General features: G+C 41.1%; 1 protein-coding gene across 2 annotated transcripts in view; it reads left to right on the forward strand.

Moving 5' to 3' along the window:
- PDSS2 (decaprenyl diphosphate synthase subunit 2) overlaps window positions 1-14,300 on the forward strand; it is a 125,648-nt gene extending 111,348 nt beyond the window's left edge. For both annotated transcript variants that reach the window (XM_086608137.1, XM_086608138.1), the window contains exons 7-8: window positions 2,222-2,257; window positions 14,142-14,300. In XM_086608137.1, the coding sequence (XP_086464263.1) occupies window positions 2,222-2,257; window positions 14,142-14,300 (195 nt within the window). The remainder of the gene's footprint in view (window positions 1-2,221; window positions 2,258-14,141) is intronic.
- Window positions 14,301-25,621: the final 11,321 nt, after the last annotated feature.

Below are 25,621 nucleotides of genomic sequence, written 5' to 3' on the forward strand. Positions count from 1 at the left end.
ATTGTCTTAAACCATTCACTTGTGGTTGGCTTATCTGACGCATTTTGTGTAATTTCATGGGAGACTCAGGGATCCTTCTTCCTGACAAGATGAGTTGATTTCACACCACCTCATTTATTAATAAAGAATGTCACGGTATTATTGTCTTTCACTACTGGCACATGATGATCTTTGGTGTTCAGGAGGAAGGTTGAGCTGAGCTGGCCATTACTGTCTCTAATACACAGGCAAGTAGATGCTTTTCTTTGCGGGCTCAGAGGCCCCACAGTCGGAGACTGAGCTCTCCAGCCAAGCAGTGAGACCTAGAAAGTTATCCAAGTTTGAAAAGCGTGTATGCCTTTTGCAAATCAGGCTTAAGACCTTTGAGAAAGCTAAACCACATGCAGAAGTCTGATGTAAAAGGAAAAAAAATAAAATCTGTGTGTCTGAAATCGAGGTCAGCAAAAGTCAGAGCCAAACTACTGTGAGGATAAAAAGAAAGAAAAAAAGCAAAAGTGTGGTTGTAGTAAAGAAGGCTTAGGAAACAGGTTAGATAAGAATGCTGCTTGGAGAAGCACAACTGCCACTGACTTAGATGCTTGAGAGGAGCAGACCATGAGAAAATATTCTTGCCGTTTGTGATGTGTATTATATGCAGGCGGAGGCATGCTGAGCACACCTCTTCTGGTATTGCTGAGACTAAAAAGCATCTTCCTCGAGCATGTTGGCAAATTCTCCGCCGCAGTGTGAATCTGCATATAGGCAACCATTTGCTAAAGAACATATTTCTGGTATGTTCTGATATACAATATAACTACTAGATTTGTCTTGAAGAAGCCGTAAGATCCAACCGGTATGAATAAAAGTTGGCAAATCAAAGAGATGGGAATACACAAATAAGGAAGCAGTTATTGGCAGTGGTTTTGCTACCCCCGAATGCTATCAGGCTGTTTTCTTAATGTGAATTTCAGAAAAACTGACTCTTAAGAAGCTTAAGGAGAGTAGTAAAGAGGTTCTGTGGATCAGTCTCCTTTCTCCTTCAGTGAAATCAGTTTTCTTGTCTATTGTTTTCTTTCCTGTTCTGCTCACTTATTCTCTCATTGGTTCTTTTCTCTATTTTATTTTTCCTCTCTTACAAAAATTAATTTATTTTCCAAATCTGTGCCATCTCGGCAACATCTCTTCAGAGATGTGCTTGCCACATAGTGTTTGTTCCTCTTCAGTGCAGACCTCACCTCTTCTCCTTATGCCAGTTAGCCTGCTCCTCTTGGCTGCTCTCTGAAGTCCCCACAGAGGACCCAGAGAGGTAGCGGGTCCTAATCTACATCCTTTCAGAGGACACATTCCCAAAGAACTGAGGTTTGTGATCTTCCCTTGTGGAGGCTACAGGGAAAGAAACATTAGTGATTTTTTTTCCTCAATGTGCCTGAAAAGAGAAGAGCTGGATTTGGACAAGGTGGTAGTGATACAGCTAGATTTGACCTAAGGAAGGGGCTTCAGGTTGGTTAAGAAGGAATGCTCTGGGCCTGGCAGAGCACTGCCACTGGGTGAGAAAGGCATAGATATCTTCTCTTCTACGTTACCCTGTGACAAAATTGAGGAATTTGGTCTATGTACTTTCTGCATTTGGGCGAGAAGAAATTTAAAATGTATTCATACTTCTTTCTGAATGTGCTAGAAGTCATAGGTTGTATGTATCTGCTGCTTAATTAAGGGGTGATGCTGTATACTTAAATATAACTCTAAACTAAAAGCACAATTAGCATATCTAACCTAGGTCTAATAGCGCTGACGTGGTCCTTGCATTCCTTTTTGAGAGCTCGACACTATTAACTCTGTGCAAATCACTACAGATGCAGGGGGAGTTCTCTTTTAAGAACTTAAATCCTGTTATTGCTGACATGAAGTATAGTTTATTTCAGAATCTCGTGGGAGAGATTAATTACTGCAAACAGCAAGATTTCTTAAGATGAAAACATTTTGAATTCCACAAATGTTTAACTACAAGTCATAATAAAAAACCTAAAAATTACATTGAGTATCTGCAGCTCTTACCTGAAACAGAACCATCTTGTATAAAAGCTGGTAACACATTTGATTGTATTTTGGGTTTTTCCATATCAGATTGCCAAAGAAAGTTAGTTATGTTTAAAGTAGTAGCTCTTTTAATTGCATTCTTCATTCCTGCAAGTCTAGTTTGTAGTATGTAGTGTCTTACATAAAATCTCTCTTTCTTTTTAAGGCACAAGGAAAAGGAAATATAACGGACTATAAGAAGGTTGGTAAATTACATTTAATTCTGATTATTATTTTAAATGTTTCTTTTAATATTTTCAAGGATATTCTTGACAGTTGAGAGAAACTTCCTTATTAAAGTCAAGTTATAATTTGTGCATGTGTACATGGAGGGAGAGGGAATGGCTTGTGCAATTTCTTCATGTTAAAAAGCCAATAATAGTCAGCTGTACTGTAAGTATTGAATGTAGCTATTTAATAATCGTTTTGCCATTCTTTATCTCATTTAATTCCCCAAATTTGGTTTTGAAACCAGACTTCTGGTGGTTTTTGCTATCTTCTTTTTCTGCAGTCATTTGCAGGTTACATCCTATCCGTGATGTCTCTATATTGATAGAGTAGCTGTTACATTTTTAATCTCACCTTAATGCCATGCCGTCTATTTAAAAATACGCACACACACGTTTTATAATAATTTGTGTTTCTGCCAGTCCCCATTACAACTTTTAGCTAAGTCACCACTGCATTTGCTACTGGGACTGCTCTATAGTAAAAGCAGACCTGAACAAACTAGCTTATCTACTGAAAGTAGCTGGGACACCATGAAGCTCTTAAAGAGCTGCAGGAAATGGCTGAGAAGGTTCCCCTGGTTAAATACTGAAGCACAGCTTTCTTGTGGTGGAGACAGAAGACGAGGTTGTGTTCCCAATCCGTTCCGAGCACAAACCTGGCTTGTTTCGAGTCTTAGGTATATAGAGGGACCAGTTAGTGATCTCCAGCATCAATGGGAAATAATATATGAATTATTGAGCCACACACATGATTGAGAATTGCTCCTTGAGCTGGGGTCTGAAGAGTGTTACAGCTGTGGCTGATTGCTGCTTGTACATAAAGCTAACACGCAGGTATAGGTCAAACTTTTTTATTATAATTATGCTGTATTAAGAAAATTTGTAATTTAGATTATTAAGAAAAAAACCTCTCTGTCCTTCCTTCCCATTAGAACATAAAAAATATCTCAACCTTAGCTTGCTATTTAAAATCATTTTGCTTTTGGTTTTTCTACAATAGAGAAACTGATGCAATTGTGACTTTCTAAATCACCACCGAGAGCACTAATTTTCATTCTTCAAATATGTCTGAGTGTGTGAGACACTTCTGTGAATGTTTAAACTAGGATACTTGCTTTTGTAAATCCAGAATGAATTTTCTCCTTTTAATTTTTACAATTGTGATCTGCCCAATGTAATTTCCATATTTTTTTAAAAAAAAGGAAAAAAAGAGCATGTAAAGTCGTTTTACTGGATTAAATATTTGTCAGTGTATTCTGTGTTTTGACTTAAATGATTTCATAATTTGGATTCCAATTAAATTGAAAAACTTATAGTGTGCCTAGGCAACTTGGGTACTTGAATAAAAGGAAAGGGAAAAGCCCTTCTTCAAGTGTTGTATTTTGAGCAATTAACTTCAGCCAGGAAGCACATAATTTTACTAGCTCCAAGTAATTGTCTGTTACATAAGCACAGATATCATGAGTTAGTAATGACAATGAAAAGTTCTCCATGGTTTTTGTGAGCTCAAACTGTAATCAGCTTTGGTTCTTTGTAGAAGTTGGCCTCAAAACTGTGAAGTCACATCCCTGTCTCCTATGTTTCTTCGTTTAAAATAAAAGTGGTCATTAGTGACATTCATGATAAATGAACCCAGTAACCTGTAGCTCACCCCAGCGTAGCAGCTCGGCCAGGACACGCTCACAGCCAATTAGGAGGCATGTTGTGCGGTACAAATTAGTATTTCGGTTTTCGCCTTTGCTGTTGTCTTTATTTCTACACCACTAGAGTCAGTGTTTTGCACATTTGCTCAGTCTTTTCTTCCCAGCGTCAAGGTCCCTTCTCATCTTTCTATTAGGTTCCTAGAATTACTTTAATGTTCCTAATCAAATTTGAGGACTTGCTTCTCGTTGAGTCTCTGAAACATCCCCTTTTTAATTTTGTAAAAGTGAAGGTCGTCAAAACTACCTGTAGAACTTCTGAAAATTTGTCATTTTTGTTCTCTTAATTTTTATTACAAACTTCAGTGTGCCACTTAGTTGAAATAAAAATTTTGTTCCTTTAGTATATATACAAAAATTGTTAGCTGATTTGCCTGCTTAAGAATATTTTACCTTACTCGCTGTGGCTTTCAATTAAAATAATGAATGAAGGTAAAACTGAGAAATTGAGATCCACCCATTTAACATGCCTCCTTAAAAGGCAAAGGTCTTATTTTATTTCAATTTAGAGACTGCTCAAGAATTCTGAATTGTTCTTTTGATGCACGTTGTATTAAAATGGTAACGCTGATTTTTTCACTGACAAAAAAAATATCTAGAGGGTGCTAGAAAATTTAGTGAGGGCTCTGACATAAATATAGAAGTGAAATACTTTCTATTAATTTAATTAGGTCTAAGACTATCATATCAATAAGGTCACTGTTCAGCAAAATTATTAGTATTTTCTTCTCCCAGCTTTTCTCAATCTTTTTATCAGAAGGACTTTGAAATCACAAAAGGCTTATTTTAAGGTCTGTGTTTCTGAATGTATTTTCTCACATTAGTATCTGAATGTTTCACTCTTTCTTTTTTTTTTTTTTCCCTTCTACACTATCATACCACATCCAGACAAATTATTGATCCATCATTGCGGTGTTTGAAAGTCTTTTCCAGGGATGAAAAAGTAGTTTCAGCTCTGTTTTAGTTGCGTTTCAGGTAACAAAAGAGAAAGCACCAATATATGGCAGTGATGAAACTCACATATGTCGCTGAAAGAGACAGCAAGTTTCCCGTCACTCTCATTTGTATGTTGGATTTCGGCAAAAATCTCAGACTTTTTAAAATCAAAAGGCTTTTATCCGTTTTACATCTACTTTGCATGCAAGATAAGCTGTGTAATTCTGAAACAACAAATCAAGATTCTCAATTGAATTGCTTACTCTTTTATAATATAGATTAAAAACCCTTCTCTGAAGTCAAGGCCTTAATGATGCTTGGCATTATACAGACTTCTTAAGTGAGTGTAACAAAGGCACAACTAGTAGTAGAAATGAGGAAGGTAGGAATAACTCTTGGTTTCTGGCCGAGGCTCTAGAAAAATTACAAGATAAGGCTAAAGATATGTGAAATCCTGTATTTTGCGGCCAGTGAGTATGCTACTGAAAGGATCTTCTTGTTTTTCTAAATGCAGTATTCAAAGAAGGTAAATTAAGTCGAGTGAAAGAGGACGTAGGGAAATGTTGTTGTTGTTACTGTAGCCCTGTTCATTTGCTCTGCTGCCTGTTGTAGAGGTCTTTCATCCAAACTGACATGGGAAGTATCATCATAGTACATCACCATAGTATGCTGTGACATACTTGGGTGATTTGTATATGAAACACTGTGCATGACATTAACACAGGGAACAGATTTTGTACAGTACTGGAAGCAGCATGAGTCAAGAAGTGGTAGATCCAGCCATTCATACCCTGCACGGCACTAACGTCTCGACTACCCATATGGTAGGAAAGAGCTAGAGAAGAAAAATGGGAAGGGTCACATTGATAAAGAAGGAGGTTTCTCGGTGGTAGCCTACTGTCATGCAGCTAATAAATAACAATAACACAACACAGTGCCATCCAGTTGCGTTAGCAAGAGTCGGATGGCTCCCCGTCCCCAGCTCACCGTTGACTACCACGGTTAGTGCGTTCATCATGCTGCAGTGCTGTCTGCACGGCAAGTTTGCAGTCCCAAGTGAGAGTGGTCCCACTGTTCTGTTTAATTAAATGCTGGAGGATCATTGTGAGATGTGTTATGAGACTATAGGCCATAGACTGTTCACTCTCTTGCTCCTGAAATGCAGCAAAGAGTTAAAAGCAGAGGATTGTTATTTGTAGATGCTTATGACCTGTGGTGGTTTTCCATTAAGATTTGTCTTGTTTTGAAGCAGCCACTGCCATTAGTTCCTTTTGTTACGTATGTTAAAAAAACAGAATAGTCAGTGATTTAATGAATATGGGGTTTTTTAGATGTGTTAGAAATATTACAAATGCAGCCAAAACCATTTAGAAGAAGCATTTTTCACCTTTGTTGGAATTGACCATATCCGAATAATCAAGGTGTATGTCCAGTACCAAAAATCAGTTAGATCTTTGTTTTTAACCAGTGGGTGTTTTCCATGGCTTTTTTAGGGAGAAAAATCCAGCAAAACTTTTGTTTCATTAAAGCAAACAACTATCACATCTCTTAACATAAATACCAAGTCAATTGCTTGTGTATGCTGACAATTAACAATCACTGTTTGCATGAATGCCATTTAAGAAAGTCGTGCTTTTTGGTAAAAAGGCATCACTTAACTACCATTGTTTAGATTAAAAAGCTAGTGGTCCTTGTTGACTTCATCGTGAAAGACATGGAAAGGCAGAAGGAGGAGGAGTTGGTGTCTCTTCCAAAGTATTAAAGGGTCACTTTGTACAGTCAATCGGTGTCTCTGGATGACTTGTAATTTTTTGGCAAAGTGTACTACAAGAGCTGAGTAACGGCTGGAGCAGCAGCGTTCCCTGTAAGCAGGCCATCTTTCCTCTGCTGCTGAGGGTGACTGTGTCCAGATTTGGTCTCTTCCTAGACAGCGTGTTTTTGAGTTTGAAGTAGAAAGAGAATTTTTCTGTTTGTCAGATGAGTAGTACTACTAATGGAAGTTTCTGCAGGGTGTTTTTGCCCTTTAAAGATCATAGAATCATAGAATGGTTAGGGCTAGAAGGGACCTTCAAAGGTCATCTAGTCCAACCCCCCTGCAAGGAACAGGGATATCTCCAACTAGATCAGGTTGCTCAGGGCCTCGTCCAACCTGGCCTTGAACGTCTCCAGGGATGGAGCATCCACCACCTCTCTGGGCAACCTGTTCCAGTGTTCTACAACTCTCATGGTAAAAAATTTTTTCCTAATATCCAATCTGAATCTACCTCCCTCTATTTTAAAACCATTACCCCTTGTCCTATCACAACAGGCCCTCCTGAACAGCCTCTCCCCATCTTTCTTGTAGGCCCCCTTGAGGTACTGGAAGATCGCTATAAGGTCACCCCGGAGCCTCCTCTTCTCCAGGCTGAACAGCCCCAACTCTTTCAGCCTGTCCTCATAGGAAAGGTGCTCCAGCCCTCTTATCATCTTCGTGGCCCTCCTCTGGACCCTCTCCAACTGGTCCATGTCCTTCTTATGTTGGGGACTCCAGAACTGGACGCAGATCCTTTTATAAAGGAAAAGTTTCTAAGAAAAGATTGGATAAATATATTTACTGCTCCAATTTCAAGTGGCATATCATTATTAGGAAAAATTTTTTTACCATGAGAGTTGTAGAACACTGGAACAGGTTGCCCAGAGAGGTGGTGGATGCCCCATCCCCGGAGACGTTCAAGGCCAGGTTGGATGAGGCCCTGAGCAACCTGATCTAGTTGGAGATATCCCTGTTCCTTGCAGGGGGGTTGGACTAGATGACCTTTGAAGGTCCCTTCCAGCCCTAACCATTCTATGATTCTATGATCATTCTACGTATATAGCCAACAAACATTTTTAAAAAATAGAGGTATCTTATGACATTAGAAAGTGATGCATTTAAATGATTGTGCAGCCCATTTTGAGAAGGAAGAGCATAACCCTGCATCCAGCCACAAAAACTGAGAGAGTGGATGCTGAGACATTCCAAAGTACTTAAAAAACAAAGGAAAAATTTGAAAATGTTGATCAAGTAGTTGTGAAACATGTCTGTGCCTTTTCAAGGTAACGCTTCAGCAGTCTAAAACATCAGTGCTTATTGAGCGTGTTGTTCCCACAAAAGAGAAAACAAATTTAGAAAAGCTAGTGCAGAACACTGTAAACACTTAAAGCATTATTCAGTCACTCGGCCACAGATCAATTTAAATTTTGTGTTTTGGGGTTTCTTTTTGCTTCAGTGAGTAGAGCACATTTCAGAAATGTAGAATGTTTTAGCTCCCTTCAAGAGGAGAGAGAATGCATGATGTTTGAAGATTTCAGTATGTAAGAAATTCAGCTGTTTAGGATGATTCTTTTAAAACAACAACAAAAAAGCTGAAGTGGCTTGTTGATATCTTGTCACTTGAATAATTAATGCTAAGATTGACCATTGAAAAGAAAAAAAAAGTATTATGAATTTCAGTGTTCTTATTCTCCCTTTGCACATAAAGTCTAGTACAGCCAAAATATTCACTACATATTCAGAGAGTCACCCCTTGCCCCGGAATTTGTTTTTCCCTACAGGTAGAGCTATCTGAAAGGAATCTCCTTTCTTTTGGCTAGGAAATAAGGCAGAAATATCTCAGCAGAGAAGATTTGAGGTTAGCTGTCTTTGTACTTGAACACCTGCTTAGTTTTTGTCTGCTTTAATTCTTCAGTCTCCAAAATCCAGCAGTCCTTGGCTTCCCTTTTTGACCTCTCACTGCCCTTAGACAAGCTGTTCTGTCCAACAGGAATCCTGAACAGTTGGTCTGAAAAGCAAATACTTGACTGCTGTGGTGTGGATGAGAAATTTTCTCTTTGCCTTTTTAAAACAAATAGACTGGGAAATGTAGTACTTTGAACTCTACGTTATTCACAGAATCATACAAAAATTTACGTTGGAAGGGACCTTTAGGGGATGTCTGGTCCAACTGTTTGCTCAAAGAAGAGCCACTATGGGTTTGCTCAGTTGAGTTTTGAGTATCTGCAAAGACAGAGATTTCACAGCTGACCTGAGGAACCTGTTCCGGTGCTTGACCTCCCTCCTGGTGGCAAAGAATTTCCCAAATTTCCAAAGCATTTCCCATGCTGCAAGCTGTGCCTGTTGCCTCTCATCACTTCCACGTACACCTCTGAGAAGAATCCAGTTCTGACTCCTCTGTGCTTGCCCATGAGGTGGTTGGGACAGCCATAACAGCCTCCTCTTCTTCAGGCTTAACTAACCAATTCCCAGCATTTCCTTGTAGATCATGTGATGCTCCAGGTCCGTATCGTCTGGGTAGCCTCCCTCTGCTGCAGTATGGCAATGTCTTTCACTTAGTAGGAAGCTCAGAATTGGACACAGCACTCCAGACAGGGTCTCACAAGCCCCAAATAAGAGGCAGTAATTGCTTGCTGAATACACTTTTTAACATAGCCCAAGAAGTGGTTGATGACCTTTGCTGCAAGGACACACTGCTTTGGGAAAAAAATACGTGTGTAGATAACTAACTATGAAGGAAAAAGAATATAGCTGAAAATCAGAAAACCAGGATGTGGATCTCTTGTCTCATTGGTCATTGATTTGAATCTAGATGAACGTTGGCAAATCTGGTTATAGGCAGCTTCTGTTGGATGACCATTTATTACCGTATGTGAAACTAGCAGTTGATTTGAGATTCACCACCACCGTCACCGTTCCGTTACTCTTTGTATATTTATAACAACTCACTAGAATCAAAAAGCTGTGTAGACTCTATCAAGATTGTTAGTTGAAATGTAGACTATCCCTTACTTATTAATGTGCCTAAATACTTAATAAAAAACAAACCCAAATGTTAATGCTCCAAAGTAGGAGCAGGAATGCAAATTCACTACAATTTTATATATGGTATGACCTAGACCACACAAGTTTTCTTTTTATTATTCACTTATGCTCTACTGCAGGAAATAATTTCTTAGTTTTAACATTATACTAGCTCATAGGCAGAGAGATGGGACACACAAGCCTACTCTTTTGGTTTTATGGCGGACTTAGAAGGGTAAGTCAGCCAACACAGAAGTAAAGCTCTCATCCATTAGCATCCTTCTGTTCCCACATGTAGGGCCAGAACCACGAATGGACTATATATGGTTACATGGCCATTGCTCCAAAGCTACCTCTGTATTTTGTCCAGGAGCTTTTAACATGAGCTGGAAGCAGTCCTGAGACCAAGGTCTTGAACCCACGTCTCCCTTTTCGTAGAAAGTGGCTGCTGTTCTGGTTTTTTGGTGCTGTTCTTGGCCCAGCAAACCTCAGAAGGTTGAGTGGAAAATGCCCCAACTCCAACTAGTTGGTGCTTGTGGTTGTCTCTTGAACAACAGAAAATGGAAACTTGAAACCATGGTGCTGATATAACTTCCAGTGAGCTCTTTTCCAAGAGTTTTCTTTAAGAAACAATCAATAGCTTGTTACCATTTATTTGTAGGACATGCCTAGAGCATGTGGGTGTGGAGGGCGATAGTGGAAAGCAGCCTTAAAGTTGGAAGGGCTCAGAAAGCATCCCTTTCTCCTCCTCTTGGTTTGCTGGTATAAGGTGACTGAAGAGAAGGAATTAATGAGAAGGGAAAGAGGAAGCCGGAGAAATAGAGCCCAGTCTCTCACTCAGCAGTTTGTCCTCTTGTGTGTATTCAGAGCATTCAGAATGAGAAACCCTCAGCACTTCTCTCCTTTCCATATGTATTTTCTTATGCCTTTTCTGTAACTCTTGATCAGAGTGATGGCACCTTCCAGCCAAAGACTAGGGAATGAGAAGAAATGAAAATAAATTCATTGCAGATCAAATGGATGATGGGCTTAGCGCAGCTAGAGCAGGCTGAATGGAGCAAGACTCTCCATGTGCTCTATTCCCAGTGCTCAGCCATGAATCTTTTTTCCCGGCCTGTGAAGATAATGATGATGTTGTTGTTACTTTTCCTTACTTTTGTGAAACAACTTTCAGACATAAAACTTTGGGGTTCTGAGCTTCATGTTTACTTGGCAAAACTGTGAAGCCTGGTCAATATCTGAATATGTTGAGGAAAACAAAAGGTACTGGAGGAAACAGTGTTGGTATGTTGGGGGTGGCATCATGTTCCATCTGAGTCTTAACTTGGTTGCGCTATTGCAAGACTATTCTTTAAGCTGAATTTAAATAACCAAAACCCAGTCAGTGATTTTTCAGATTCTTGGCATCTTTAGATTGAAGTAGGGTTGTAGTGCCAATGGTCTGAATGAAAACTTAAAGGGCAGCATTCCAGTGTATCTGGCAGTTCAACTGGAGAAAAGTGTGTTGAAGCAATCTGTATTTTGACTTGTATTCAGCTTTAATTACTGAATGCCACTCTGAAGAAGGTTATGTTTTAATGATGGATGAAATTTTTCCTATGAGTGGAAACATGTTTGATGCACAAAATGACGCCATATAAGTAGAGACTAAAAGAGTAGATTCCTTTATTTAGAAGAAATTAATGAGGGATTGTAATTAAAGTTTATAAAGTAACAAATAAAAGCAGTGAATTTTGCTTTTCTGTTTGACTCAAAAATTAGCAGCTTCTTTCCAAATGAAATTAAAAAATAATACTTCTAAACTGGATACGTGGATATTTTTTTATGTACTTTGTTTATGAAGTTCATTACATAAAGTCATTGAAGCTCAAAAATTGAGAGAGCGAGCGTGAAAGTGTGACTGTAATACAACTGATAGTACAGCTAAAGACTTAAATTGGGATTTTTCTGTGTACAGCAGGAGTACTGAAGCCTGGTTTCCTATGGAGTTATATCCTATATTTCTTTAATAACTGTCCCACTGCAAGAAGGCAAATTTATACTCTTTTCTCTCTCTCCTCCCCCACCCTCCCCGATTTTACAACCCCAGCTGGTTAATCCAGACTAGTTTGCCTCACTGTATGCTTGTTTGAATTGACCATTTGGGCAACCTGGTGTAGTGGAGGGTTTCCCTGCCCATGGCAGGGGGGTTGGAACTAGATGATCTTTGAGGTCCCTTCCAACCCTAACCATTCTATGATTCTATGATCAGGTGATTCTGCAAATGGACTATAAAACAGGTAAGTTTTTAAGGACTATAAATCGTTCATTACATAGGGTAATCTCTAACTGGAAAGCTTAAGGAAGGAGCTCTCCATATGAGCAAGAATTTCTCATTTTGAGATTCCTTGAACTTTGCCTGGAAGTAGTCAATAGTGGATTAGTCTGAGTTTTGTATAGTGATTCCTCTGCATATAGTTTGACATGAGCTTTGCAATTGTTTTGGCTTCAAGGCACTACGTGTGTCTAAGGGCCTGCACAAGACAAGCATGTAAATGGATTGTGTCCCTGCGTTAGAATTCTCCCCCTTTCCAGATTTTGGTGTGATGAGTAAGTTATAGTATATATATGCAATCCTAATGCTCAAGCTAAGCTCCTCTGATCTGTGACCAGCTGGAAGACTTTTTAGGAGCTATTGTCTTTCCTGTTTACATCTCAGTTTATACTTAAATGAGCATTACCAGGTATCCTAAACCTTTTTAATGAGCTTTAGCAAATCAGCAGAGTTTGCTTCAAGATGTGTGGGTTCTACCATCTCGCAAAGTTGTGCCTCAAGGAAGGGGGAAGCTGCTGATGTACCTCGTCTCACCTATCCCCACCTCTGCTGTAGAGCTGTGGTTATATGGCTGATTCCCATTCGTTAGAAGACACGTGGAATTAGCTATGCAATGCATTTACGCCTCAGGGCAAGTTCCTTTCCAGCACACAGTGCAGGAAGATTCTAACTGAAGTGGAGAATAAAATTTTTATGAACTGGGACTTCAGCGCTCAAGTGCTGTAATACGCTTTCAGCTAATTTCATCTTTAAATACGATAATTAATCCACTTCAGTTTGTATTCAGATAAGAAATGTCATTCATTCTGTATGAATGCAAGTATCTGTATAAAATGGGTGACTTACAGTTTGGTTGTGGCTTAGATATTTTTTAAATGATTTAACCTAGATAGATAAGGTTATACTGATGTATTTGTAAATTAATTGGGGCATTGGGCTGTGTATTGGGGGAAAATATGATTTATAAAACTCTGTGTAATTAGTTATGGTAGATATCTGTGTTCAAGAAGAGCCCTTTTTTAAAAAGTGATGTAACTCACTGATGAAAGCCAGGTGGGACACAGTAAAGATCATTAAATGTTGCCATGTTTGGGGGATAATCAAATCCCAAAGATCCACCAGGCCTTGGTTCCCAGGCTCTGGCGTGAAGGCATCAGGCTGGAGTTGGTCTGGGGACACCTGTATTTTAGGATGGAAAAGTGTAACAGTGTTTCATGTCAGTCTCATGATGTTCTTCAAGAAAAAATAATAATTAAAAATAAAAGAGCCCTTAATAAGTGTGATTACTATTTAGAGCTTCAGCTAAATCGAAGTAGTGGGAAAAAAATACGTTTTGTTTGACATATTTGTGCATATTATTTCGTATGAAATTTAACCTGTCATTTACCCCAAGTGGTTTTAGGTGCCAAATCTTTCCAGCAGCTTGCCATGAAATGTCTGTTATTACATGAAAATATTGTCTTTCTCAGTGGTGTATCACCAAACCATTGTCAAATTCCCTAGCCTTACTGAGAAGATTGAGTTTGCGCGGATATAGCTCAGTACAATGAAGTTTAACACATCCCATTTTACTGAAAAAATTTGCTTTTGTCCACTGTAACGAGTGTAATCATACGGTACATAAACAGAAACCTGCATTACAAAAGAGAAGAGTTCAACATGTGTCATCCTGTGCCTGTTACCAAAAACAGGGATGGAATGCATGTTCATAAAATCCAGTTTTTGACTGCAGAAAACGAGAGCACGAGTGAGCGGCTGCTCTGCCAGTTCTGCACAAAAGCTCTTGGGCAGTGGCTCAGATATGAAATGCCCAGATACTTAAAGGTTTTGGTTGGGTTTTTTTTTAAATTAAGTGTGCCCTTTGGAGAGCCAGCATCCTTCAGGTGATGAAGTAATGGATGATGCAGTTTAAGTTACCCACAATTTTGCTGTAGTGGGGAGCCAAAACAGAGACTATTTAAGAGCTTTGTCTGACGGCTTCGGCTCTTGCCATTACCTGGGGAAGGGGCAGTGGGAGCCCCGTGCTCTCAGAGATAATCGTGTGCCGGCATTGCCGAAACCCACCCTGTTGTGCCTGTGTTTTCTGACAGCTGCAGGAAGCCATCAAGGCGGGCAAAGGTGTGACTTCTGCCATCGACCTCTGCCGCTGCCACGGAAACAGAGCGCTGGCAGCCCTGGAGCGCTTCCCTCCCTCTGAGGCCAGGGCCGCCTTGGCCAACATCGTCTACGCCGTGACCAGGTTTCCCTGACCCGCCGCCCCAGGAAGAGCTGCTCTCCCTCCGCGGGCGGGAGCAACCTGGCGGGGACGCCGACGCCCCGCACCGCTGGGCACCTCATCCCTCTGTCCCGTCCCGATGGAGGAACGCACCCTGGCTGCCACTGCTGCCACCACCAGCAAAATTCGGGAGGGGGAAGAAAAAAAAAGGTCACAGCCAGTTTTCGCTTGTCGTGCCAGAAGCGCACTTGAGGCTGCACCGGTAGAAATAATTAATGAGTCCCGTTTCCGTGACCTCAGCAAATGGACAGGAAATAAGTCGGTATTGATTGGGCACTGGCGGGGACGGCGCCAGGGCGGAGGCCGGTGGTTTTCCTGCCCGAGGGAGGGATGGAGGGGTGTGAAGACCCAGGTGTCACAAGAAACCTGCTCAAACCTGCCTGGAGAGAGCGAGCCGCCGAAGCTGGGAATTAACGTACCTGCTTATCAAGGGGAAGGGCAGTTCGGGGGATTAATGGGGGAAAATCCTCTCTCTGTCTGCGTGCAGTCGTGTCTCTTCACACTGTTTTTATGTATTCAAATGTGAAATCACCCTGTGCCTAATGCTTTCCGTGTTTGAGAAACTTGCTGGGAAAATGTGTCAAGCATGGTAAGTAGGAGCTTTAAAATATTTAATCGAGTATTAGTTTGGCTCTGTTAAGGGAAGTGACTGCCTGGGTTTTATGCTGTGCGCATAAAATGTGTTGCCCTGGGTCAAAGAATGAGGTTTTTTCCATCTCTTCTGGGGGAGGGAATATCTCTCCCTCAGATCAAGCAGTTTGTTTCAACACAATCTTACACAAAAGAATTTCCTAGGTTTGTGACACTTGCATTTGTTTAAGCCAAATAAATGTTAATTTGTAAGGCCAGTCGTCGGCCTTCGGCAGAGATGAAGAAGGAAGGCTCTTCTGTGAGTACGGTCTTTCACCGCGCTGAATAAAACACAGAAAATACTGGAGAAGTTTTGAATCCCGGTGTGTTGAATTTTAAAGTCCGATTACAGACAGCATGTAAGGTGTATCAGAAGCCTGCAATGTGAGACCGTCTCTGTTTTGTTCATCGGAGATGATTTCTGTGGTTTGCACGCGTGCAATCCGAGAACGCCGTTGACAAGAAGGCTGAGTTTACATAAATGATCTAGATTGAGACTCAGCTACCTTTCTTCCTTCTGTGGTGTAATTACAGCCCGATCTGGAGACAGCTAGCACAGCAAACAGATTTCATTACATCGCTCACTCAAACACTAAGTGGAGTTATTTCTGTTAAATTCTCTCCTCCCTCCTTCTCCCCCTGCACTTTTTTCCCGTCACACAGCTTGTTTGTCGTAGATCAGCGTGTTGCATTCCACCAAATGTAAAATATAAATAAAACCTCTCTTCTCCAAAAATACACTGAAAATACATCCTGCATAACGTACATAATATTCTGTGTAAATATATGCCTGTATTATGCCATAATATTATATGTATAATAAGCACCCCTGAGACACAATCTTTGTATGGGAGCAGCATCCAGAACTCAGGACTCGCTTTGTTCTGGAGAATGGCTTCAACACCAGACCGCTTCTTGCTTGCGCTTTCTTTCTTGTGCCTGCCCTGGCCTTTTCGGTCTTCCCAAGACCCTGGCGCTCTGAGTCAGCGCTGTTGGTGCAGCAGGAAGGCTGGAGACAGAAGAGGAGCGCTGAGAAGGGTGGGTTAGCCCAGGCAGTGGCAGTCACAGGCATCTGCCTTAGCTAACCACCATACGTTTTCACCTGTGAAGTTCCGCTAATGTAAAACATGTGCTTGAAAGAAATACATAAATTCAGCCAGAGTCGTATTTCAGCTTTTGGTTTACTCTGTTTTTTACATATAGCAGGAGCTATACGTCTTTTTCTTTTTGTCTTACATCTGCACTAATTCGTTCATAATGATTTACGGCTGCAAGAAGCTTGAGTCTGCTGAAGATATTCTGAGCCATCTCAGTCACATCAATTGTGTGAAAGAAACAAGCATATTGCAAAACTGTGTACACCTGGTTTATTTTTTTCATGAAAGTACAATTTTTGTATTTGTACTTTTTACTAATAAAGGCAAATTGGCAAACATTAATGACTTTTTATATTTTCATCACCAGAAAGTTCTGATTGCCCTTAAACTATTCTTCAACCTTAATAAAAAAAAATACTGTCCCTTACCATATTATCAAGTAATCTTATATTTGATATTTTCCTATAATTACTGAGAAATTTTTGTTGTCTGGTTTCTACCTTTACCTACAATGTTTGTGGTAGGTAAACTACAAGCAAAGTATTATACCCTTCTGTCAAGCTCTTGGTGAATTAATGACTGCTGTGTATTAACATACTCTCCACACCTTATACCATTTCTGAGCAATCGTGGAACCTTAAGACTGTTCTGGTTTTATTTCTACTTTCGTGATTCCTTTTCCCCACCCACCACTATAAGGAGGTTGGGGAGGGGGAGGCCTGTGATCTGGAGGGTGACTTCAGTTGACCAGACACCTGTAGCTGTGTTCTCTTCAGCTGCGTAGGCTCTTGCCTACAGGACGATGGAGAGCAAGAGCCTGTCTCAGGTGCTCAGAGGTGCCATCTCTTTCGTAGGAAACACAGAGTCTTCATTTAAGGACCTGATGTTTATGGTCTGAATGGCAGTATGATAGAGCCCCTAATCTGGGTTGTATCAACTTTAGTATAGACATTGTATAATATGTAATGAAATTATCCGTATGCTTGGATTGAAAAAAAAAAAAAAAAAAACAAACAATGAGATAACTATTTTGAAGATCTTGTGCTTTTTTAATTTCCTAATGACCAACAGCTTGCAGAACGTACATTGATTAAAGACTTTGGGGAGTGTAATGGGTTTGGTTTTTAGCAAAGTTAAGGACATAAGCCATTTCCTTTCCATGCCCTTGCATTTCAGAAGAGCTTTGGCATAGAAAATTGCACCTTATTTTTATGTCTGCTTTTCCTTACTGCCGCCAATGTTCCAAGCCAACACATCAGCAACTCAACCAGGCATACTCATCAGCTGCTCCTCTGCACTTATCCCAGATATTGTGTTGCTGGACCATTCCACAGGTGTGCAAAACACAGAACAAGCTCCCAATTGCTCATTAAACCAAACTAAATTCATCTCCTCCAAAGAGCACGTCTGCAGTGGTTAGAGCGGCTGTTTCATAGGTCTGTGGTGGAAAGTCATTTGACTGCCAGCTGAGTATTTCCAGTTCCACAATTGTGATAACACTGCATAGGAAGGTTGTTTGGAAAACGAGGTGCCTAGAACAGAAATGTTGGCTGGAAGGGACTGCTGAAAGTCATCTAGTCGAATCTCCTGTTTAGACTGTTGCCAACATGAAGTCTGCTCCTGGAAACACCAAGGATGGAGCTTCCACAGGTTCCACACGCAGCCTGTCCCAGTGCTGCTTCACCCACCTTGTGAAGGAGTTTTGCTGATGTCCAACATGAACCTCCCTCACCATAGCTGGTGGCCGTTGCCCATTATTTACCACCTGCCACTGCCAACAATTCTTTGGCTCTGCTGTCTTTGTTCATTCCCTGTTCTGCAGCTGTGTGCTGCAGTTTGATTGCCCGTTAGCCTCCTCTTACTGGCCCCAGCAGCCCCAGCTCTGTCAGCCTCTCCTGGTGGCCATGTGTGCTAGGCCATGGCTAAAGGAGTTGCCTTCCTGTGACCTGCATGACTTTCACATCATCCCTGTTGGGCTGTGAGCCCAAAACAGGCCAGTTCAGGAGCAGCCTTACTAGGCACAGTAAGGAGAACAAAAATTTACCCTGATGTACTGGGTCTTGCTATGATGGAGTTAATTTTCTTTGTAGCATCCCATATGATGCTGCATTTTGGATTTGTGACCAAAACGGCATTGCTAACACGCCAGTGTTCTAGCTATTGCTCAACAGTTCTTGCACAGTGCCAAGGCTTTCTCTGCTCCTCACTCTGAGGGGCTGGGAAGGAGCACAACTGGGACAGCTGACCCGAACTAACCACAGAGCTATTTTGCACCACAGAACGTCATGCTCGGCAATAAGAACGGGATGGGATGTGCGGGTATTCCAGGGGGTCTGTTGTTTGGGAACTGTCTGGGCATCAGTCAGCTGGTGGTGATTGCTTCTGCATCACTTATTTTTCTCGGGTTTATTTTGTTCTGTTTTCATTTTTTCCCCCCTTTACCTATTAAACTGTCTTTAACTCAGTCCATGAATTTTCTCACTGTTGCCCTTCTGGTTCTCTCCCCCATCCTGCTGTGGGGGGCAATGAGTGAGCAGCTGTGGGGTGCTTACCTGCCATCCAGAGTGAGCCCACCACAGTCCTCAGCACCCAGTCTGGGATGTGTAGGGTTCTAGGTAACGGGACATTTGACCAGAGTGTGCTAGAGGGAACTTACTATACATGTTTAGCTGTTGCTGGTTGTGATGTTGACTTGTCCTCGATGCAGGTTTATTTGTTCCTTTACCCCCTCCCTGTCATGTGCTCTCTCTTGCTGTACCTCAAATTTGAGAGCTTGTTACAGGCTGGCTTTGGCTTTTGCAGTTTGCTGTGCCATATAGCACTCAGTTGGGTTTTGCCCGTGAGAACTATGATGAAGGCGCTGGCCCTGAGCCTAATCTGGTATTTGGGCTCTGCATTGCTGCTGTCCCAGTACTTCGGGAACCATCTCGTGGAGACAATTAACAATTACACCTTTTCCCTCTTTTCCTCTGAGAAGCAATTTGTGGAGGATACAAAGAACAGCAGCTTCCCGTTCATCTACTACAGGGTAGGTGCTTTCCACCTCGTTACAATGACTCTTCAGTATCTTGAACATCCCTGAGTAATCAGAATGCTGACATTGATGTGTCTCAAGAATCTGTTTTTAGCTTTTCCTATGTTTAACTGACTATTTGGGAGTATCACACAGGGATGTGCCCTGAGGCAGTGTGTTCTTGAGTGGCAAACTGTGTGAAAGAATATGGGAAGGTATCTAGAACAGTTTTCACCTGTGATGGTGTGGGACTTAACACCCGAACAAGTGCAGGATCCTGATAAAGTGACCTGATAAAGAGCATTTGAGAAAAGGATGCCCTGGCTGCTCTAACAGGACACAACTCACACCATGCTGGGCCTGGCCTACGTCTGCTGAGCGCTGTTTAGCACCCTCAAGGGGGAGAGGGGGCCTCTGCACCTGAAGGCATACAAACAGGCACCGTGGCTAAGCCAGAAACCCAACTCTCAACTATATCGGTCACCCCTATAGTCAAGAAGAAACAGTAGAAGCGGAATCGGTCAGTCAAGGAGGAAGAAGCTTCTCCTAAGAGGGAGCAGGAGGAGGAATCAGAGGGGCAACTGGTTGTGCAGCAGAGCAGTCACAAGAACAGGAGGGGAAAGAGACAGAAGTCATAAACGAGTCAGAAACCACCCACTCCTTGTCCCTGAGTAAGCTGCGAGATACACACAAAGATTATAGCTGTCAGCCTGGTGAGCTAATTATCAGCTGCTTGCTCTGATGCTGGGATACTGGGGCCAACAGTCAGGAATTAGAGGGTAAGGAAGCCCAGCAGCTAGGATCCCTCCTGAGGGACTGGGGCATCAACAAAGGAATTAGAAAGGGGACAGCAATCAGCAGCCTCTGGAGGAAGCTCCTGTCAAGCACAAAGGAAAGGTAGTCCCTCAAGGAAGATCTTGTTAACTGTTGAGGCAAGTGGACAACCACTGACAGTGGTATCCAGTATCTGAGGGAATTAGCAGTGGTAGAGATGATCTACAGCAACCTGGACAACAACCAGGCATTTAAAGACCCAGATGAAGTCCAGCGCACGTGGTCCATGCGGCAGAAGTTTTTATGAAGCGCAACATCATCGTACACCAGCACCCTGGCACTAATGAGTTGGCCAGACATCAAGGCTGCAACTGTGGGCAGACTGGCTGGCCAGCTCCAGCAATTCAAAGAGAATCTCTCTTCCACCCTGAACCTACAGGCCTGTGTCTCAGCTGGAGACTGTCCCAACAGTTCTAGCTATTCAAAGACAGTATGTCTTCCTCCTCACCCATACCAGCCATCATCTCAGCTATCAAGTGAGCTGTTCTCTGCTCGGGGGGAAGGGTACCATGGGCACATCTGTGTGCCTCCCTGTGCTCTGTCTGCACGACCATGAGGCGGACATGAGGAAGTGGAATGGTGAACCCACCTAGAAGCTGGAGTATGTGAATTACGAGGAAAAACGGCGGCCAAAAAGGGTCCATACAGGAAAACTACTGCTCCAGTTGCTGTTGAGCAATTCACCAGACAGAATAGAAGGGCTGATCCTACTTCTGACCTGAATAAGGGACTTCTGGTTTGCATTTACAAGACTCAGGTAATGAATACTCCATCCAGGAGTAGAGAGGCTCTGCCTCCAGCCAGGCGGAGGAAAGGGACAACCAGGTTTATTGGACTGCGTGGATTTGATGGTCTGGCACACCTGATCAGCTGACTATGCCTCTCCTAAAGTAACCCAGCATGTGTCTTGCTGTATTTGCAATAAAGAGTGCACGTGTGGCCCATGTCTGACTTAGCGTCCAACTGGATTGAAGTTGCGAAAAGATTGAAAAGCTCTTTTTAGTTTAATGGAAACATTAAGGAAGTTTTCTCTGGAGTGGCTGGGGAAGGCTTCTTGCCCCAAGTCGTGTTAAAGATGCCAGACCAGCCTCCCCAGGGGTAAACCTGCTGGTGAGATCTCTCCGTTGCTGTTTCTTCTGAGCAGATAGTGTTTTGAGTTTTCACAGATGCAAGAGGCTAACGCAAGCAACTGTGTCATGCTGCAGATTTATCAAGGAAGTGGCTTCTGGGTCAGATCACTAGCTGTCGCTGCTCTCATCAACTGCTTCAATCTCACAGAAAAGTGAGGCATACAACTTTTTTTTTATTTTATTCTTTGTAGTCTTCAAAGTACTTTTACCTGCATGGTGTCTTATGAAAAATAAAGAGCTAAAGCTTTTCAGTCTCTCAAAGCAGTTCAAAGGAAAGAATATTTCCAGTTCTGGAAGTCATCTTTCTGACGGTCTTTGCATTAAATTATCTTCTTTTTTTCCCTTTCGGAAACCAATCCCTAAAATGCATCAATTATTCACATAATTAGCGTTCACGCGTTTCTCTTTTAGAGTAAGCCTGTTTTTCTAAAGCTAAGAGAAAGTAGCCATTAAGCCAAAATTCCGACAGCAAACGCCTTTAAAATAACCAAAAAGATAAAGCCCAACTCTCGCTATTAGGTTGCGAAGGGGCGAAGAGGATGACGAACAAATTGGGCGTCGATGCTCCAAAGCTTCTTGCAATCGCCTTTGTCCGCATCTTCAGGCGCGAGTGCTTGTGCAGGGCTGCCCGCAGCTCCCACCGACATCAGCCAGAGGAATGCTCTGGCTCCCCCGCGTGTAGGAGACTCGTTCTCTCCAACGCTTCCAGCTGACTTTTATTCCTTCCTATTTGCAAAACGCTTTTGTCAGGGTAGGTCTCTTGAGGAAAGGCAACCTCTTCCTCTGAAACAGAAACACTAAGACAACTTACTAAGCTGGAGAGCAGTATTCTACAGTGTTCTAACGACTTTACGTGAGGAAATTGCCAGTCTATCTGCAGCAGGAAAGAGGGATCGTATCATATGAGAATGTTGCTCTCGGCTAATAGTGACAGGTGTCCCACTGATAACTAAACCAGTAGTTCTCAGCTTTATCTGCTTTTTAAGAACTGTATTTATAAAATTCAACTTGAGGCATGTTTTGATTTGATTGTATAGGAGTATTGCAATTTTACAGCAATGTCGTAAAAAATCTCGCTTTAAAATTTTATTCTTTACCCTATTCCACGTTGTCTTCCTCCCTTCACCTCTCACCCAGATATCAACAACTAAAAGTACTCTGCTTTATTATTAGAACAATGGTCAACACTTTTAGTTTTAAAAGTGTACTCAAAAGTGAATATTTTACTTGCACCAAAACCATTATCTTTAAACTAGACTGTTTTAATGCCTTGGGCATTTACAGCAAATGACTTGCATCAACTGCAAGGTTCAAATTTTAGTATTAAATGTCAGATTATCAAAATGAAATGTTATGTCAAAGTAATTAGAAAAATGTAAAACAAATACTGATAGATTAGATTACTTTTTTTCCCCTCATATATATATGAGGAAAACATATAATAAAAATAAGCATAAACATGTAAAAAATATAAACACTCATTTTAAAAAGCTTTACTCTCTGCAGATGAGCATGATGCTTTCTGTATGTGACTGGCTTATCCGAAACAGAGCGTGCTTAGGAAATGAAACATTTTTCCCTCTTGGCTAGTTTTGATGAAAGCTCTCCAACTTGCACATTGTGTCGGAACATTTCTTCATTCACAGCATGTGCCCATCGAAAACTGCTTTCTGTTTGCAGCGTTTCAGCTGTACTATTTATAAGCTAGTTGAACAATGCTAACTAGAGGCAGTAAAAGGTGTGTATTTCATATGCAAATGACTAGCAATAATTTTCTACAATTACACTTAGTTGCTTGCATCGTTATTTTCAGCACCAACATAAAAAAATGGGTTTAGCAGGAGAACATTTCAGAAAAAAATGTCTGTATTAGTAAGGCTTATTTTTAATAAAACATTTTTGTTGCTTTTTGCTTTTGTCAACCTATGGAAGTTAATATGTTGCCATTTTATATCAATGTACAAAAATTATGAATATTGCTACCTCTGTTCAGATGCCCACAAGCTGTAGATGGCTTTTAGATGTACATATGCTAAGACAACATATCTTTGCAGAAAAATACACAGGGTTTGAAGATCTACTATTTCCTAAAGATGACTGCTTGCTGCTAAAAATGGTCACACTAATAATGACTGGAAGTGTTTCTTCTATAAACTTTTACAAAAAGTAATTGCTTTGGATCACATTCTATTGTAGTAATAACCACTAAGCACAGGTGGGTTTTTTCTGTCCTTCTTGAAACTCAGGTCTCTACATCTATATTTTTTACTAAAAAATCAGTCCAGATTAAATTTTTCAATTTCAAACGCAAATTTCTGTTGGATGAAATGCATTCACTTTTTAAATACGAGATTGTTTTCAAAACTCACTACAGTAGAGTACGACTGGGTTATACTGGATGGGCTGAAGCATCTAGTAGCCATGAACCAGAGATCCATGTTAATGCAAATTCAGAAAGGGAAGGTTCCCACCCACTCAAAGAGCAAGGTTCAGGAGTAGCTTCCCAATAGTAGTGAGGGTGAAGACTGAAAAGGGAAAATCCCTTGCTCCTTCCCAGACAGTGACTTGTTTGTGAAAGGGGTTGTATAACACGATGGCCGATAGAAGTGGCTGGGACTCAAAAAACCTAGAAAGGCTGTTTCAGTTTCAGGTTCTGAAATGACAAGTAGTCCTTCCCTAAGGATTTCCACAATCTGAATACTGCTACTTCCTTTTTAAAAAAGAGAAGTGTTTACGTAGAAAAAAAAAAATAAATCAGCCAGCCAGCTGAGTTTTCAAGGAACCCTAGTTTTCCACATTGCCAGCCAAAATATATTTTTTTTATTTTAAATATTGTTGCAAATATTTGAGCTTACGTATCTTACTGAGGTATGAGACTATGCAAAAGGACCAATGGGCAGGATATGGAACAAGAGTGTTAACCTCACAAAGAAGAGTGTGCTGTTTGCACATCACTGGGAGATGTGGATGTCTGAGAGAGAAAAGACTTTTCAGGCGATATTTACCTCTTTTGGACATAACACAGAATTTTGACAAGCAGACCTTTGTGGGATAAATGTTTGATCATTCAGAGTTAGTTATGGTGTAGATCATACAATGACTGTGCATTAAGTGAGCATTACTTCTTTTTACATGCAAAGCTGCGAGCTAGCATACAATGGTGCAGTTCTTGGCTGAACTAACACAGAGTAAAGAGAGCTGCCATTTCATTGCCAAGAGATTAAAAGAGGCTTATGCTTCCAAGAGTGAAATTGCTCAGATTTGTCAGTTTTTAAACAGTTATGGATGCAACTGATGTGTAAGTGAGGTGCTGCAGCACAGAAGGACATTTTAGGTTGCTCACTGGGTTAGTTACTCTATTCTTGAAGCTCCTTTACATTTCTGTTCTACTCCATCTTCCACTGCAGCTTTGATCTGATTTTTATTTTAAGCTTTTATATCAAATTCTCCTTCTTCTGGTGCTCAACTGTTATATGTCTGCTGTCTTGCCAGTATGCTCTGGTGCTACTTCAGGCTAGAAAAGGAGGGGTTTTATAATGAATGTTCATTTAATCGAAACTTTTTTCTGTAAGCTAAACTCTTAAGTGTGAGATTTCCAACCCACGTGCACTTCGAGATGAACTGGCTTGTTTTTCAAATCCAGAGATACCCTGTGGATTCTCTATTTTGATATCCTTGATTCAGCAAGCAATACAGTTTCAATTATTTCTTGCTCATCTTCATGAAGTCTAGCTAAATAGCAATTTTGAGAAGTTTCCAAGAGCAGCTATCATTGTACCTAAGAGCAAGATGCAGTGTTGTTATAAAATTAAAGAGAGTATCATGTCACATTTTTGTTTCTGAGAAACAAAAATCCTGCAATTGTATTAACTGGCACCCTAAACCAGTGTTTCCCAATCAGTGTAATATGTTGCTGGCAGAACCCTCCAACACTGCTTGCAGCGTTAGAAGTTTAAAAATATAAATGAAGTTCAGGTGTCTGCCACTATTCTTTTCTGCCTGGGTTACAGCAATATATGGATATTGCCCACAGCATGTTACTTGTTCAGTATTGTTGCCTGTGGGCCAACAGAGGTTCTAAATATTATTGTGCAACGTGTCCATACATGTCCTTTCAGTCTGACTGGCAGTGAAAAGCATTAAGATACGAGAAGCTGGTTATCGTGTTGCCTTATTTGCCATTAAATACTTCATTTTTTATAAACTTTGAATTGCAGACCATGTTTTACTGCAGATCAGATGAGTTATTTGGACTGATTTTTTTTAATGGTGCATTTCAGATTCTCTGCAAGTCCTAAAAATCACTTTGATTTTTAGTTTTAATCCAAGGCGGAAGATTTCAAAACCCGTGTAATTTCTTTTTTTTTCTGGCAAACCTATTCAGTCTCTTTGAAGTTTATTTATATCAAATACACACCTAAATAATTTAAGGTGAATTCCAAGCTGCCTAATTTAAGTACCTGCCCAATTTCGGTGAGTCAATGCCTGACTCCTGAGATCACACACACAATTAGTGTAAGAAATTCAGCTGGACACTGGCTGTGGGGGCTGGGGGCCAGCCTACCTGCCTTCCCTCTAGAGGGCAATCCAG

Source organism: Tauraco erythrolophus, chromosome 2 (genome assembly GCF_009769465.1).
Source record: "Tauraco erythrolophus isolate bTauEry1 chromosome 2, bTauEry1.pri, whole genome shotgun sequence".
NCBI classification, from domain to species: domain Eukaryota; kingdom Metazoa; phylum Chordata; class Aves; order Musophagiformes; family Musophagidae; genus Tauraco; species Tauraco erythrolophus.